At 41.2% G+C, this 16,971-nt stretch overlaps 1 protein-coding gene across 3 annotated transcripts in view; it reads right to left on the minus strand.

Moving 5' to 3' along the window:
- The window catches only part of sgcd (sarcoglycan, delta (dystrophin-associated glycoprotein)), a 124,724-nt gene that overhangs the window by 63,112 nt on the left and 44,641 nt on the right, over positions 1 to 16,971 (minus strand). For all 3 annotated transcript variants that reach the window (XM_061703085.1, XM_061703086.1, XM_061703087.1), the window contains one exon: positions 16,624 to 16,758. In XM_061703085.1, coding sequence (XP_061559069.1) covers positions 16,624 to 16,689 — 66 coding nt within the window. In that variant the 5' untranslated portion in view covers positions 16,690 to 16,758. The remainder of the gene's footprint in view (positions 1 to 16,623; positions 16,759 to 16,971) is intronic.

Here is a 16,971-nt window from a genome sequence, read left to right on the forward strand (position 1 = left end):
ATGTGCTCGCTGGACTGCATGTCAAGCATGGACAACCATATTAGCTACACAGTCTAGTCGGACCTGTTACTAAAGGTAACAGCTCGTCGGGGGGGAAAAGAAAATTGTGATCGGGTATGCACCTTAAGGTATATTTTTAAGGTCATAGTTGGGTTCAGTAAAAGAACAAAATGCACAGTATAAAGGGTTTTTTGTACAATTTTGAGTCTTTAATGAACCTAGCCTTTTGGAATGCGGGAGGAAGACAGGACCAGAGACTCTGAACCCAAAACCTCAGAATTGTGAGGCGGATGTGCTAACCACAAGCCAACTGTGCTGCGGGGAAAAGATAGAAAATGACGCATCATAAACGATAGTAAAGTGTCTACTAACGCGCCGACACAATTACGTAAACATTGTTAGCTGATTTCATGTAGCCTAACACCGTTAGTTAGAAAGTATTTTAATGCACCCACAAATGGTCAAGAGGACAGACACAACTGCCAATTGCACTTTCAATCGCTTTATTGAACAAATGGTAACAAAAGAAACACAAAAGCAACGTCATACACTAGCTGCTAGCGCCACAACTGACGCCCAGGGACGCAACATGCAGACTGGCTAACCTGAGCTAACAACAGTCATTTAAACTCTCATTCGCGGATTCTTATGTCACTCAAAAGGCCAGGCCCTGCCATTTAAAGCCACACACACTCAAAGTCACAGATGCCACCGTGTAGAACGTGAGGATGGTGACCCCAAGTGGACAAAACCAATACTTTACATGCATATTTTGTATTGGTATTGTACATAATGCTTTAGAATGTGTATAACACTAGGTTTCTACCATACATACTGTATATACACTGGGATTGAGTGTCAGGTGCCTAAACCTGTCCGACTTTCTCGCCCTCATAATCGACAAAATCACTGCCTAATCTTTATCTTTGACATCAGAAGCTGTGCTGAGCTCAAATCCATAATGATAAAAAATTAATAAGGATCTGCGATATAGCGAGAAAACACTTTTTATTTTAAAAGCTGCCGGAAGAATCAGGCTTGCATCTGAAGGAGGGAAATGGCACACACACAAAAAAACAAACAAAAAACACAAGTGGAGTGCAGTTTGAATCCAATACGCAGCTGTGTTTATTCATGATGACATCTGTGCCACACTACATATTCAGCTGCTTTTGCCGAGAAAACCCCCACGACCACCACAAGCAGCAGACCCGCCCGGGCTCCTAATTGGCTGTGAACAAAGGTTTTTTTTATTTTTTATTTTATTTTATTTTTTTTAATTCTTTTTAATTTGGGCCATCTGGGGTATACAGTACTATTCCCGGCGAAAACAACATTCAGCACATTTGCTGTGTATTTGTATAGCAGCGGCGACACAGGCGGAACACTCGCCCGGAGGGACGCCGAGCGCTGACAGATGAGTGATGGAGAAACAAAACGAGTGTCACTTCGCGTAACTCACGGAACTCGAGCGACTGCAGTGGCGATAATGTGTTCCCCGCGTTACAAAGACGAGCAACAATGCGCTCACCGGGTGACCCACAGGGAAGCGTGGCTACAAAACAAAAATCAATCGGACTAATTAGCGCCTTTCATTTTGATATTGGCGGGCGGTGCATTTAGTACCTCGGCCTTCCGTGGGGGATTTGCCGATCTTAATCCACCATAATATTAACAGCATGCAACTGTGCCATGTACATCAGCTGAAGCAGTTCAGACTCAATATTTATCTAATAACATGACAAAAACATTTAAAAAAAATACACACCACACTAACCAGAAATAGAGATTATTAACAAAAAGAAGAGAGGGAAGGGAAGGTCCCCAACTAGTAATAGTCGCTGGTCCCACAGAGCAGAGAGAGCATACAGTGTGCCTGTGAATATTGTTGTATGCTGTTTGTATGTGTTGCTGCTCAGCGTGTGTTTAAGTGGCAGTTTTTTGAAGTTTTTTAGATATTGTGACGTTTATGCTAATTTACGTAAACCCGTCTATGACGTTTCACATTATATGTTGGTATTAAGCTAGCGGACTTCCGTTATGGTGTTTAAATATACGGTGTTTATTGAAAAAAAAAAAAAAAGAGCATTAAAACATAAACAAATAAAACATGAAACTATTACAAGCAAGAAGCTAACATAGCAGTCTACATTTTGACCAAGTGCTCTTTCTTGTTTTGCTGCTCAAAACAGTCGCGCGGGAAACTGCAGAAAATACGGCGCGTTGACCACACTAGTCGAAAAGCTAACAAACCACAAAAATTGAATACAAAAATTAAAATAAAAGCCCAGAGCTAAGGCGTAGCAATGACACGCACTAATGTTAGTATGTGCACTACTTTTAGCATGTGCGCTACATTGTCTGTTTGGCTACTTTGGTCAAGTGACTAGCAAGAAGCTAACACATCCGTCTTTACTTTGGGCTCCTATTTGTCTCACATCATCCAGTCCCATAAAGTCAAACACACATGCAAGTTAAAACCTCAAATGTTGGCATATATTTTTCACCGGAAAAAAAAAATAATTCTTAAAGAGAGAAAAGATGCGAAAAGCAGTTGGGAAAACAAGCTCAAGTTCGATTCCTGTCAAATTCCAGCGAGAGCGGCCCCATCCAGGTAGTTTATTTCCAAAAAGCAAATCCATATTTTCCATTTGGCTGAAAATCACCACCCTCCCCCCTATTCACCATGCCATATTTGGAACCAATTATTCCTATAAATAATGGAGCAATCAGGGCACCGCGCTCCAATACCGACGAGTGGATTCCACTAAGCCAGAATGCAAGAGAATGGCTGCGCTGATTTTAGTGCTGGAGTGTGTTGATTTTTTTAAAATGTATTTTTATTTTTTATTATTATTTTTTTTAATCTTGTCATGATGGCGAAGTCAGAAGTGCCTGATTTGGAGGCTCAATCTCACAGGAAGTGTACAAAAAAATAAAAAAATAAAAACAATACGATGCGTACAATGATAATATATAAAATATATAATATATATACTATACATATATATACATAAAATATATAATATATATAAAGGACAGAAGCATTATGAATAATAATTATACTACTACTACTACTACATGTTTTCAATATGGTAATTAGTTTTTAATTGTGGGGTCCTATCGAATTTCAAGGTAAAACACTTTTTTAGCAGTTCAAAGGAGAGAAGATTTGGTCTTGTTTGTATATTTAAAAATACAAAAACTTTCAGTTAATTTTATAACAAAATATTTTGGTATCATTATTTACTATTGTTAGTTATAGTAATAATAATCATTGCTGTTATTGTTATTAGCTGATATTCGATTAAATTGCTGTCAATTTTTTCAGCCTTTCACGATTCTGCTCGATTAAAAAAAAAAAATTGAAAATAATAATCTTAAATATTATGAATACATAGGTTTAGTTAATCATTGGAAAGATTAATACTTATTTTTAGATCATTATTTATTAATTTTAGGGTGGAATTCGATCATCTGTCAAGCAACATTTAAAAAACAAATATTTCTTCTCAGTAACTAAAACATGTTAGTACCTGTTATAGCTACACTGGTAATCAGTTTTACAGCACTTATTTTATCCAGTGACCTTGAGTTTTACAAAAGAGCCGAATTAAAAAAAAAAAAAAAAAGTGTTATTATAATTATTTAAAGCAATGGACAATAAACATAATAAACATTTAGCTTCATAGTAGCCACACCTCTCACACCCCTAATCTGTTTTTTCACTGTAATGTGAAAATTCCCCGTTCTGGGAGTAATTCTGTTCATTTGGCTGACTCGCGTCATTATTTTTATGATTAGCGGTGATGATTGAGCCCCGCGAACCCTGCTTAGCAACACGTTTGCTGCGACCAGGAAAAGGCTTCTGCTGACATTTCCCCAGCAGGTTTCCGTCTCGCATGAATTTTTGATGAGTCGCAATGTCCTTCCTGCTACAGGCGCAACGTAAGCAGAAATCCGCCGTAATTAATCATAACGAGGTTTGTTCCTTGGAAGCGGCCATGTCGCCGTACCAGGTTAGCTCGTTAGAGTCAAGGCTGCCACGGAGTCAAATCCATCATTAAAATGAATGAAGCCAATATGCAATAGGCCGCAGACTCGTTTCAAATTGGCAATGTTTGCCGATACAATATTCAGCATCCTCTAAATACCCGATGAGCTTTCCATTAAAATCTCATTAGCCGGAAAAGTAATGATGATCACAGAAACGGGAACTCAACATCTGTCCTCGAAAGGAGTTTGACTGACATTAGGATCAACATCAAGATCATTTCATTATATTGCTCAGCCCTTAAACACAGGACCTGAGCTCTCCATCCATTTTTTTTTTTTTTTTTAAATAATACAGTTTTGGTTAACAACAAAGTCTAAGTCGGCGTATTAAACTCAAGGCTCACGGGCCAGATCGGGCCCGTCACATCATTTATTGTGGTCCAGGAAAGTCAAATTTGTTTGGGGTTGAAAATTTCACTCCCAAGTCCAAGTCTCAAGTCTTTTAGTTTTTTGCCAAATCAAGTCATCAAAACAGCGCTTCAAGTCAACTCGAGTCCAAGTCATAATGACTCGAGTTCCCATGTCTGTTGGCGACGCTACGGATGACCTTGGACAATCCACGTGCTGACAACAACAAAGTGACAGTTGTCCTGTGCGCTTTAAGAGCAGACAGAGCTTCAAATTGAAAGCGACAACTGTGCGCACGGAGACAAGCCCGGCAGGTTAATGATCGCTGCGCCGCCTCGGGCCCCCCGCCATCTGCCGGGCGTGTAATGGAAACCAGCCCCAGCCCGCCCTTTCCCTCCCTGAGAGGCTCACGAGGTAATTTGGCGACCGGGTGGCCGGGACGACGGGAACATGGGGAGAATGCTGATGGAAAGCCAGAGGTGCGGTGCGGTGCGGTGCAGTGCAGCGCTGCGCGGGTTTGCCGTTAATTATGAGCTGCGGGTGACGACGACACGAACGAGGGCCGCGGAGGTTGCGCGGCATGGCGGGTGGCGGGTATTATACAAGTTTTAACGAGGGGAACAGTGGAAGTGAAGAATGCCCCAAAAAACTGCATGGCTTTTAGAATGATTGCTGCCTGCTGAATTAGGCAAGATTCAAATGTTCTTCTATCGCGCTCTCAATACTGCGGTTCATCCTTCATGTAGACTTTCAAATCTACTGACGAATCTTCTCCTTGTGAAGAAGACTTCAGTGTTAAAGTATTTTGTTGCTGTTGTTGTATGCTCTGTTTTTATGTGTTGCTGCTTTTTGTGCGTTCAAGTACAAGTTTGAGGGTTCAGCATGTGCCGATGACATTTTCCGCTTCTTCCGTCCTGGGATGCAACATAAACTGCTGCTTCGTTTGATCCATTTTCTTTTCTCTTTTTTCCACGACAGCCTCTTATCCCTTTTCTCCGAGGACCCACAATGCAATCTGTCCGAACCGCCCCGACGAAACTGGCTTTTTTTCCCCCCTATCCCACTGAGTCTTCATCACTGCGCTCCAATGGAGGACGCCGAAGACAACGGCAGGAATGCGCTGCTCTTCATTTTTGTTCCCGTCAGGGAGTTTAGCCAGAAAGACGGATGATGATGATTCGCAGCAGACAACATTAGTCGATGAAACAGAGCGAGAGGGCTGACATTAAAGAACTCCCGGCAAATTACATCTCGATGCAGACCACTGTCCTGCATTGCTACGCTTGGATTCCCAATGGGCGACCCCCGAATATGGTGAATTACAGGTGGGTTCCTCGGGGGCCGCCAATAAATCTCTTAAGGCGGGGACTTTAATCACACACACACGTCGTTTGGTTAGGCTTTCACCTTGTGGAGATGACTTACAGTTTTTGTTTTATGGTGAGTCAGTGCTCCACCCTCACGCAAAAAAAGTTCATGTTTCGCAATTTACTGTCGTCCAACTATCGAGTATACTGTTCAAATTTGGTAGAAATTGGATAAAATCTGTTGGACGGGTTCGTCTTTGAAACAATAGCCGACAAGCCTAAAATGAGCCTCAAATGGTCTTTTCAAGCCATGTCTATCTTGAGTCAAAGTCTTAAGAGAGCAAAAAATGATCAGAATAAGTGATTTTATGAGCATTACTTAGCAAAGTTATAATATTACGTGAAAAAAAAAAAAAACCTGTTACAAGAATAAAGTCGTGATAGTACAAGGAATGTTTTCATTTTGTAAGAATAAAATGAGAACATTGTGGAAATGAAGTCGTAAGTTTCCAAGATAAAGTGGCAAATTAGAGAATAAAGAAAAACATTTCTGAAAATAAATAAATAAAAAATTCATAAGAAAACTGGAGTAAAATTACATCGTTTTATCTAAATCTTAATTTACATAAAACTGAAAGATTACAAAAGTATTTCACGAGTTTGATCTCGTCAAATGAGAATAAATTAGTCATTTTTGCGAGGAAAAAGACATCATTGTATGAGAATAAAAAATACAAATATTTTGGCACAAACACGCTTCTTCCTCCTCTACGCGCTTGTAACCAAACAAAAACTCCTTCCAGCGGCTGAAAAATAATTGTATTAGACTGTATGAATAGTTGATACACTGCAATGTTTAATGTCAGAGAAAATCTCATGTAACCCAATTTCCCTCATTTGCATTGCCTCCGCCCTACCGAGACGTTGCCAATATTCAACGTCGAATAAACGTGCTATCATAGGCAATCCCAAATTAGCATTTTAATGCAATTATTCATTAGCGTAGGCTCCACTTATAAAAAGAAAGCAATATAAAACATGGATGGATGAATGTATTCCTGTATGCAGCTGCTTGCTAACTTGAGTCATGTGATCATTTCCTAACAACGCGAGTATGAAAACAGTTCGCCTCAGGCTAACGGGAGCGTAATTAAGCTGTGGGACTCATTTGTGCCGTTTAACATGTTTGAGTTCGGGCCGGCAGGGAGACGACACGCTCCAGTGATTCATACTGTATGCTCGCCGTCACATGATACGGACTCATCCCCAAAATAAATAAATAAATCAATACAAAGTTAGCAAAGCTGCTAGCCTCCTAGGAAAACCGCCAGCACGTTCTAAAGTGGCTCTGGATCTCCGACCAGCCTACCTGATCATGTGGAGGAGAAAGTGGGTGTTCGGGATGTGTTCTGCAAATTTCCCCAGTCGTGATGACAATTTGAAAACAATTCCCAAGGGAGGCAGATTACATAAGATTGACATGGTTGTTTGACTTCACACTTGGGGTGGGTGGGGGCTCTTCTACAGATCACACGCAAGAAAGCAAGCAAAAGACAGATAGACTGAGGACATAGATTACTGGAACCATGTCCTGTTGACATTTTCACTCAGGGGTGCACTCACTTTTGTTGCCAGCGGATTAGGCAACTGCAGAGCAATGAATTCTTTTCAGGGGACAGTAAATTTACACCGCTAGCCAAGCTGTACACTGACTACATTTTAGCAGTGTCATTTCTTCAGTGGTGTCCCGTCAAAAACAGTACGCGAAAGTGAAAGTATGCAAACAATTGACACCCACCCCCGACCCCCCAAAATTGGTTTGCAGTTGGCTATAGATGCCACAATATGGTAGCAAAGCACCTAAAACAGATCACGGTATTTTGTAGTTATTTATTTATTACGGCATGTAACAGCACATACAGAATAATCAGCAACGCATCGACACCATGCATCTAGCATGTACCCGATCATGAACCTATGTCACATAAACGACTGATTTCAGTAGTTCACTTCATCAACATGAAAAAAATCTTCACGAGGCATTCATAGCATTAGCAAGCATGCTAGCCTAAATAACACGCAAGCAGAAAACTGATGTGACATCTGTGAATAGTCAAATTCACAAATGTATTTTTATACAAGCAATTGCAAATTCAATTTTCCATAACCGTTTCTAAGCTAATGAAACAATGCAACCTTGGCGCAAATTAAACAACCGAGCTAAAGGATGATCTTGCACGAGCGCTTCGTACTTAACTACACTTTCGAGTCAGTCCAACCCGACTCAAGATCCCGACGAAAGCACACGCGGAACGGCTTTTCTTTGAACATTTTCTTGACTGATCCAAAAACGGCGGTGAAAAGCAAGGTGAGGAGGAAGCGACGCGTGCAACAAGCGCCGAGATCACAGCTGGGAGCTTGGATCCCGTCGTCCCGGGAAGCGCATGTCAAAGATGTTGTCTTAAGAGCCCAATGAATCATTTATGAGTAAGCAAAGAGACAAGAGCGCGACAGAGGGAAAACACGGCAACAGTTAGTGTGAACAAGCTTTGAAAAAAACACTTGTGTTATTTTAATAATCATGTTGTATTCAATTTAATGCTCATTTGGAGTCTTTTTTCAAAGTGTTTGTTTTACGTAACAATGGCAGTGGTTGATTTTGAAACAATAAAGTTGACACATTCCGAAAATGGATTTGTAAAAGTGGCAATTGCATGAGGATTTTTTGAAAAATATTTCAACAGAAAAAAATGAAGACATTTTTTAATATGAGAGAAAAACATAAGACTTTTTTTTTTAAAAACAGAAAATGTTTCAATTTCAAGTAAATGTGAAATGTGCTGACATCTTGTGGGACTATGTGGAAGTGAGTTGATGTCCATTCGGACAAAAATGGTGTTTTGCTGCCGCTGTGTGGCATCTTGGTGCCCCAAAAACTATTTTGAAGTGAGCTGAGGCGCTTCCTCTGACAAAAGTAGTGCTTTTCTGCCATTTTGTGGCATCATGGTGTCAAAGAACCATGCTGAAGTGAGTTGAGCAGCTTCATTAAGAGGAAATTGGTGCTTTGCTGACATTTTGTGGCACCTTGGTGCCAAAGAACTATGTAGAAGTGAGTGGCGGCGCTTCATTTCGACCAAAGTAGTGCTTTGCCGCCATTTTGTGGCAACAATCAGAATAGTGCTGAAACGGGATCAGCGGTTAATTCTTCAAAGAGACCGTTTTCTTCGATGAACTCATGGGAATTTGCACGTAGTTGGTTCAGCCTGAACCGGTTTGCTGTCTAAAGAAGAAATCCACGCAGACTGACAAACAGGATGATTCTCGGGAGGGCTGGGAAGTGCTCGGATCAGGGTCGGGCGTCGATAATGATGATGATGTCGCCTGCCTGCGGGGGGCGCGGCGGGGGCGTGTGGGCGGGAACCATGATAGGCAGCTTATGAATAATGCAGATTTCCGTAGGTATTCATTAGTGCGACATGCTTCAGTCGAAGGTTAGGAACAGTTTCGGGAGAGGTCATTTTCTGCTGCCAGTGTGCAAAACGAGGCTCGGAAAAGACATGCTTGGAGGAGTTTGCCGTGGAAAAACTTGATCAAATGTCATCAATCAATCCAACTTTGATTATACAGCACTTTTCATACATCAAACGCAACTCAAAGTGCTTTAAAATGTAATTCATTTTTGTTATGGGTCAGACTGTTTCCCTTCGAGGGCTGTTATGAATGCGAAACCATATGAATGTGTCGTATTATTACACACAGGCTACACATGAAAATGGTTGGATCATTAGTTTTGAAACACAAAGTCAAAAAATATGTGATTTCTAGTTTGCCGATTTCATCTATTGCGGAGGTGGTCCCGAACCTATCCCCGCAATAAACGAGGGATAACTGTAATTGTACACAGTCCAAAAAAAAAAAAAAAAAGTGCACATTCCAATTTATTTTTTTAACAGTGACTGAGTTTTTACTATCGGGGGGGGGGGGGGGGGGAAGCCAAGACCCGACGGTTTGGTGAAATTACCGATGATGAATGAAGCCATCAAGCAGGAGGTCTCGGGAACGGAATGGGAGTTAAATGAAGCTGTGACGCTCATGCACTCTAACGCAGTGTGGGACAAATAGAGACGCAGTACATCTCAGACAACTTATGGAAGCATCTCCAGCGGCCTCATTACCGATTTCACATGAGCACGCAAGCCCGGGATATGTTGATTTGTTTAATAATTCAACCGCCGCGTTTGCCTCCGCTCGGCACGCAGCTGGCCTGGAAGCCGAAGTGCGTGTAGCGCGCCGCGCAGTGTAGTGTGCGCGGGCAGGCATCTTAGCGGCGCACGTCCAATTAAGAGAATACATCGGGAAACTCAGCTGGAAATCTCCCCGCGCTCAACAATATTTATCTAAACCTACCCTTAGGCATATTTAAAAAACAGCAATAATAGATATATATTTTTAAACAAAGGAAAAAGAATATATGCCTGTGAGTATTGTGATATTGTCTGTCTACATGCGTTGCTTCACCATTTGTATTCAAATATTGATATTACTGAATATTACGGTGGTGTTTTCCCATTGCATGCTAGCGGGCGTATTACTAAGTTGTTTAGTCGTTTTAAATACGCAACCCGTAATTGTCTTTGCGTCATGTTTAGCTTGACAGAAAATGCACCAACTAAACCAGAATGTCAAATTTATTTTTGTCATACATTATGTATGTGGGAACACATTATGCTACATACAATATCAGTGATCAGATCATGTGGCTCAAGGTTACGTTGCACTCTCGGTTCCAGGGAACTGTCAAAATGTGTATATTTGTGAACACGAGATGGCGTAGGTTTACAATAAACAGAATACGTTTCCTCCGTGGTTATTACAGTAATGTGTATAAATATTTTCACAACTATTCTGTGACCTCAGTACAGCTTTTTGCTGATGAAAAACATACATCTACATTGTGGATTTAATGGGGAAATTGTTTTTGTTCTAGCGATAAATGGTCAGGACACAGCCATTTCATTTTGGCAATGAAAACAAAATGAGGCATTTTCGAAAATAATGTATTGACATTGAAGCAAGCATTTGCAGCATTTGCATTTCCATTAAAAATAAGTACAAACATTAGAATAGTAAACTATTTGAAGTGCATATTTGTCATATTTATTTTTCCAATGTCAGTGTATAGCTTTGCCCTTCATGTGTCTCAACGCTTTTCAATTTCAAATTCAAAGTTCTTTTATTTCATGCTCTCAACTTAACTCATTCCTGCCAGCCTTCCTAGTTAACATGGACATTTGACTTCGAACGCCGTCAATGGCAGTGAATGTGTGAATAATGTTTTGAATCTGTGTTAAACAAAAGCCGGCACTCGATGCCCAATGTCAGAGCAAATCTGATTTTGCACTTCTACATGACTTTTTAAAGGGAAAGGAGAACAAAGTTAGCGTGAAATTGGCTTCTGAGGACTTTGGAACCCTACAAACTTCACCCAAACTTTGTGTATTATTTCGTATCTTGGCTTTCCCAGCCTACATTTGCATCAAAATTACCCGAGGCTTTCTTTAAACAACGTAGCCACTAGCCACCATAAAATACAGTAAAATTGCCTCCGCGCTTCCTCGTGACGCACGAAAAAAAAAGTACACAATGCGAGCAGCCTGATGCACAACATTTTGATAGACAAACGCTGAGCTTGCTGATATCTTAACTCAAGTTTTAACCAGGCAAAATGAAGATGTAGGTATCTGTAACTGGAGTTAAAGATATCTAAAATTCAGTTGCAGATATCTGCAACTGAATTTTAGACATGTGAAATGAGAAACTCCACACGCCTGAATCGTAAACGTGACCTTGGCAAAAAGACGTTTCGGCAATTTGGCGCTTATACCGCCGCAGTTCTGTGAATGAAAACTCCAAATATCCAAAATGTAATTACGACTGCTCAGAAAGACGCTGATATCTTCAATTTTCATTCCGAATGATTACTTTTTTTCTTTTTTTTAAGCTTTTGTGATAAATCTAACACTTCGAGCTGAGCTTTTAAAGGGAAAAGTGAATAAATGCTTGCATGAAAGGGGCTTTCAAGGATTTTCAGAAGGCTTTTACCATTGGGAAATGAATAGATTTAAACGCAAGCCAGGACCCGACGCCTAACGTTTTCGTCGAGAAACTATTACGAGCTTTATTCTTCTTCTTGTTAAAATGTTACGTAGAGACGCTTTCTCGGATGATTGACTGCCATAAAAATACAAAGTGCAAGCGGCAGCAGCTCTCTGGAAAGTTCACAGAATTTTCAGCTCCAAGTAAAAAGAAGCGGCACTTCTTCTACAATAGGAACAATCCCGGGGCGGGGGGTGGGGGAAGTGGGGTCTTGAAGATATCCTTCCATGAGCTTTAATTTGGTGAGTCCGTGGCTCTTTAAGGAAAAGGTCAAAATGCTAAATCATTTGCTCCTAGTATGCAACGCGTGGAAGTCGCCGGAGTGGAGTTCCGCTGAGCAATTAATTAGTGTCAGCATATGTACCTATAATAATAAAGCCTCATGGGAGGACTCTTCAGGCGGCCATTATTGTGCAGGAAGGGACATAGGGGGAAGCGCATTAAAATGCCAGAAGGCGTTTTTTTGGTGCTCCTTTGTCGGTCGTCACAGGGGCTATTTTTATCAATGCGTGGAAAAAGGAGGATGTTTAAGAGAAGGTCAGAGGATGGCGAGCAGCTTCTGTTCTGTTCCCACATCAGCTGCCATTATTTCCAGCCCAGACTCACTTTTTCCCCCCCTCACTTTCTTTTTGCTTTCTTCACCATCACTGTCAGAACGGAGACAGAGTGAAGTTAAATTCCACAAAGTTGTCAACGCATGCCAAACTTTCACAAAACTTTGTGTGTGTGTGTGTGTGCTAAATAACACTCGACGTCTCCATTTTCCGACAACAGAACGTGGCCAAAAAGTGTGCAGACTTGGGAGTTCAGCCTACATTTTCTGGAAAAATAAATAAATAAATAAATAAAACACACGGAAATATTATAACACAAATGGTATTGCTGCCGCGGCACGGTGGCCGACAGTTTAGAGCATCTGCCTCACAGTTCTGAGGTCCGGGGTTCAATCCCCGACCCCGCCTGTGTGGAGTTTGCATGTTCTCCCCGTGCCTGCGTGGGTTTTCTCCGGGCACTGCGGTTTCCTCCCACATCCCAAAAACATGCACGGTAAGTTAATTGAGAACTCTAAATTGCCCGTAAGCGTGAATATGAGTGTGAATGGTTGTTTGTTTGTATGTGACCTGCGATTGGCTGGCGACCAGTTCAGGGTGTACCCCGCCTCCTGCCCGATGATAGCTGGGTTAGGCTCCAGCACGCCCGTGACCCTTGTGAGGATAAGCTGCTCAGAAAATGGATGGATGGATGGAGGGTATTACTGCCTGCGTTATACTTCCCCCAGGTGGCCAAGGCGCACACACCAGAAGGAGCAGCACAACGTTCACTGAATTGAAGCAAAAATGTCATGACATGAATTCTTTTATTTAAAAAAAAAATATATATATATATATATATATATATATATATATATTATATATATATATATATATTTTTTAGATATTATATTTTATGTTTTCACAGAACTCAAAATTCCAAATGCTCCAAAAACGGCTAGCAGTGAATGAGGGAATGAAAACACTCATTGACATTTGGACTGAGAAAAACCCTGAATTATGTTAATGGAGCCGTGTGAAAGCACACTATGTCGAGTTTTGTCTTACAGTGTGAAAGGGGCGTTTGAGGATATTTGGGAATCTCCAAAACTTCGACCAAACTTACTGTAGCTTCATATTTTGCATTTTTTCTCTTCCCAGCCCATAGTCACATCAATATTTACCAAAAGCTTTCTTTCAACAATGTCGTAGGTAAAAGTTTCCTTCCACTTCCATTGAGCAAAGCGTTTTTGATGCATGGAAAAACAGCGGCGGCTTAGTCGTTTGAACGCTTTTAGGAAGAAGCTGATAAAATATGAAACGGGAGCTCGGGGGAAAAGTATGAAAAAGAAAAACAAAAAAACGAAAAAAAAAAAAAAAAAAAAACGAGTCGAATCGCAGAAACATGCTCGCGTGCCGAAACGTCGCCTGAGACGGGGCAAGTAAATATTAAATCCAGGAGATGTGTGTCAGTATTTATGTCGTGCGAGGAGATTCGTGGAAGCTTGCAGTGGAAAAGTTATTACTTTCTCCACCATCAAATATCCCGATACTTAAAATAGATGAAAGTAATGCAGCATTTTACTCCAGATGATATCTTTACTGTACGTGCCTTGCGATAAAGGGTGTCGCCCACTTGCAGTGAACCAGGAACCCAATTCAACCGCCATAGAAAATGGATAGAAAAGGCATGATGGATGCTTCAAGACATTACTAACAGAATTTAAATTCAAATTAAAAGCATTATTAACAATACCAGATGTTGTTTTTTTTGTGTTTTTTTTAAAAAAAACATTTTGCGTGTTTTTAGATGGCGAATTCCTAATGAATGCCGTCATGCACTTATAATTCTTCTCATGTCTGGCGAGAAGACATTTGCAATTTCATTTGCTGTTGCTCAGCTAAACGCTCCCAAGGTGTCATCGGGACCACAATGCAGTCAGAGTGCGGTGATTATCTCATCTTTGACAAACAGGAATCAATTCGAGACTTTTGGGTTTTTATTTTGTTTTTGCAGAAATTTGCATATACTGTACGTGTGAATACAACTAGTTTACATTCACTTTTGATAGGACAAACACTTACTTTCTTCGATGGCAACAGGATCAAATCTACCGATGATACAAAGACAGATATAAAATAAGAGCGATAAGAGAGCCCTCCATATATACTGCTGGGCCAGTGGCGAGTCCAGCTTTCATTACCATGACGACCGGGGGGGCGGAGCTTGGCGGTTGCGACTGCATGTGGAAGTGAAGCCCCGACATAGTTCCTTGGCACCAAGATGGCCACAAATGGCCGCCATAGCAATACCATTACCGGCCCGATTACAAAAAAAAAACAGTGAAAAACTGAATTTTTCAACAAATGACAGAGGATGGGTTCATAAAAGAAATTTGAGAATTGCACAATTTGCTAATGGCAGATATGCAGGGAACCATTGTAAATGTCTTTTAGGGTCACAAGTTATCCGCCCCCCCCCCCCCAAAAAAAGCAGTAAACACATTTGCAGCAACCAGCATATGCCAAATGTTCTTGCAAGTTCAATCTGTCATTTTTTTTTTACAGCGTGTACGCCATAAAACGAAGCCCGATACATCCACGCTTGCAAATCTAGCAGATGTGACAGATTTGGATATCGTGCCTGCTGGTTTGATTTCAATAAATCCCTTTTTATTTTCTGTTGCCTCGGGAGGCACCTGAGAAATCCCGTTTCGTGCCGTTGTGAGATGACAATACGCTGCAGTGCACTCCGCCTTTGGGTTTATTCACCGGAGAGGCTGTTTCCTGCCCGGTTAAGAGGCGGCAACTAATTATTTCGGTGATGTCAAATTGGCCGGCAGTTCGAAACGCACGAAAGGCACCAAGCACAGCGGTTCTATCGCTGCGATATTCACTCTCTGATGATTCAAACCATCATTCCGGAGTGAATTTTATACCCCTGATGGTGCAATAATGGCTATAATTGAGGCAGTTTTATCTCTGCGGGCACTCTGAAGATTAAAAACTGAATGCCTCCGAGTGCAAGTTGAGTAACTACTGTGTTTGTCCCACTGGGAAAGCGGTAAAGAATGGTCCTAGATGATAGAAAATGGTCAAAAGTACAAATTGGCAATAAAAGAGAGCGGAAAAGGTGTGAGGGGATCTGAAAGGGGGCAATTTAGCCTCAGCATGCACTCAATTCATCAGAAGAAAGTGGAAAACTACAGCAATTGCCATTAAAAATGATCTTTCATACGCTCAACATCTAACAAATGAGGGCGCACATACGAACTCAAGTGTCGAATGAATACAATGGAGCACTCTGAGAATTCTTTTCAAAACACTCGTTCGGGGTTGAACCGACTCGTCGAATAGTCCACACGTCGACTTTATCAATCTCCAATGGCCGTGACAGCTTGAAGTCGTATAATTGGTCAATCGTGTGTTTTGGCTCACTGAAAAGATATAATCTTTTTTAAGATACCCTACGAAACCAAACTGCCATGCTTGTTGTAAACTCTGGGGGGAAAAAAAAAAATTTTAGGCCGTGCCAAACACTGGGGTTTGGTACCCCAATGAAAAGAAGCAGAAGCGATCGGTTAATTATCCTTCTGTCGTTTAGCCAACTGAAACAAAATGTAAGGTTTGTTGTTATAGGAACCCCGACGGTTGGATGTTATTTTACCCTAACGACAAGCTCTATCTTTTGGGTACCGTACCTCTGTAGTTGGTACCACGTCATTGCAATGGAAACAAAAAATATACAAAAAGGCATTAAAATAAAACAAACCCACCCGTTGTTGGAATGAGGATTACAAAATAAATGGTAGCCCAAATGATAGATAAGTTATTTTGGTACCCTTGTGTATTGTACCCAACTAAACAAAGCTGGCATGCTTGTTATTTACTGGGCTCTTTTTAAAAAAAAAAAAAAAAAAACAATAATAAATAAAAATAACCTTGTGTAACAAATCAATTTGATACCCTATAAACGCCATCATTTTGGTACCGTTCCACTGCAGTTGGTATCCCAAAGTGCCTTTTGTAAATGGAAAACCAGGACTCTTTCGGTACCATACCCAGTGTTTGGTACCCTCCTTGAAGTGCAAAACAGTCTGTAATGTAACCAATCAGCTGCATATCTTCCAAGTGGAATGAATTTTTAAAATGTATTTAAAAATTTTATTTATTTATTTATTTTTAAAAAATGGTACCACAAAAGAGGGGGGAAAAAAGAAGCTCACCTCAGCGTGCGAGTTTGCTGACTCGGCGTCCGAGCGATCCGGGCGGGCCGCCGCTGAGCTGATCATCCTTTCGGGGGCCACATGGTCATTACGACTCCGCCTTCGTCCGCCGCCGCTCGTCACCCGACGTCATCGCTTTCGAGAAAATGAGACGACAGGTGAAGCCGATCGGCAAAAAAACAAAAGAAATCACAAAGAAGCTTGGCCTCCCCGAGTGGTCATCGGCCTTGGCGGTTTCCGTGTTAAACGGCCGTGATTTAGCCAATTGGCAACGTTGCAGGCGCCACTTGAATATTAGGAAAAAGTACAGTGGCAATTAGTCACCAGCAGTGACATTGTTGTGATGAC

Source organism: Phycodurus eques, chromosome 17 (assembly GCF_024500275.1).
Source record: "Phycodurus eques isolate BA_2022a chromosome 17, UOR_Pequ_1.1, whole genome shotgun sequence".
Taxonomy (NCBI): Eukaryota; Metazoa; Chordata; class Actinopteri; order Syngnathiformes; family Syngnathidae; genus Phycodurus; species Phycodurus eques.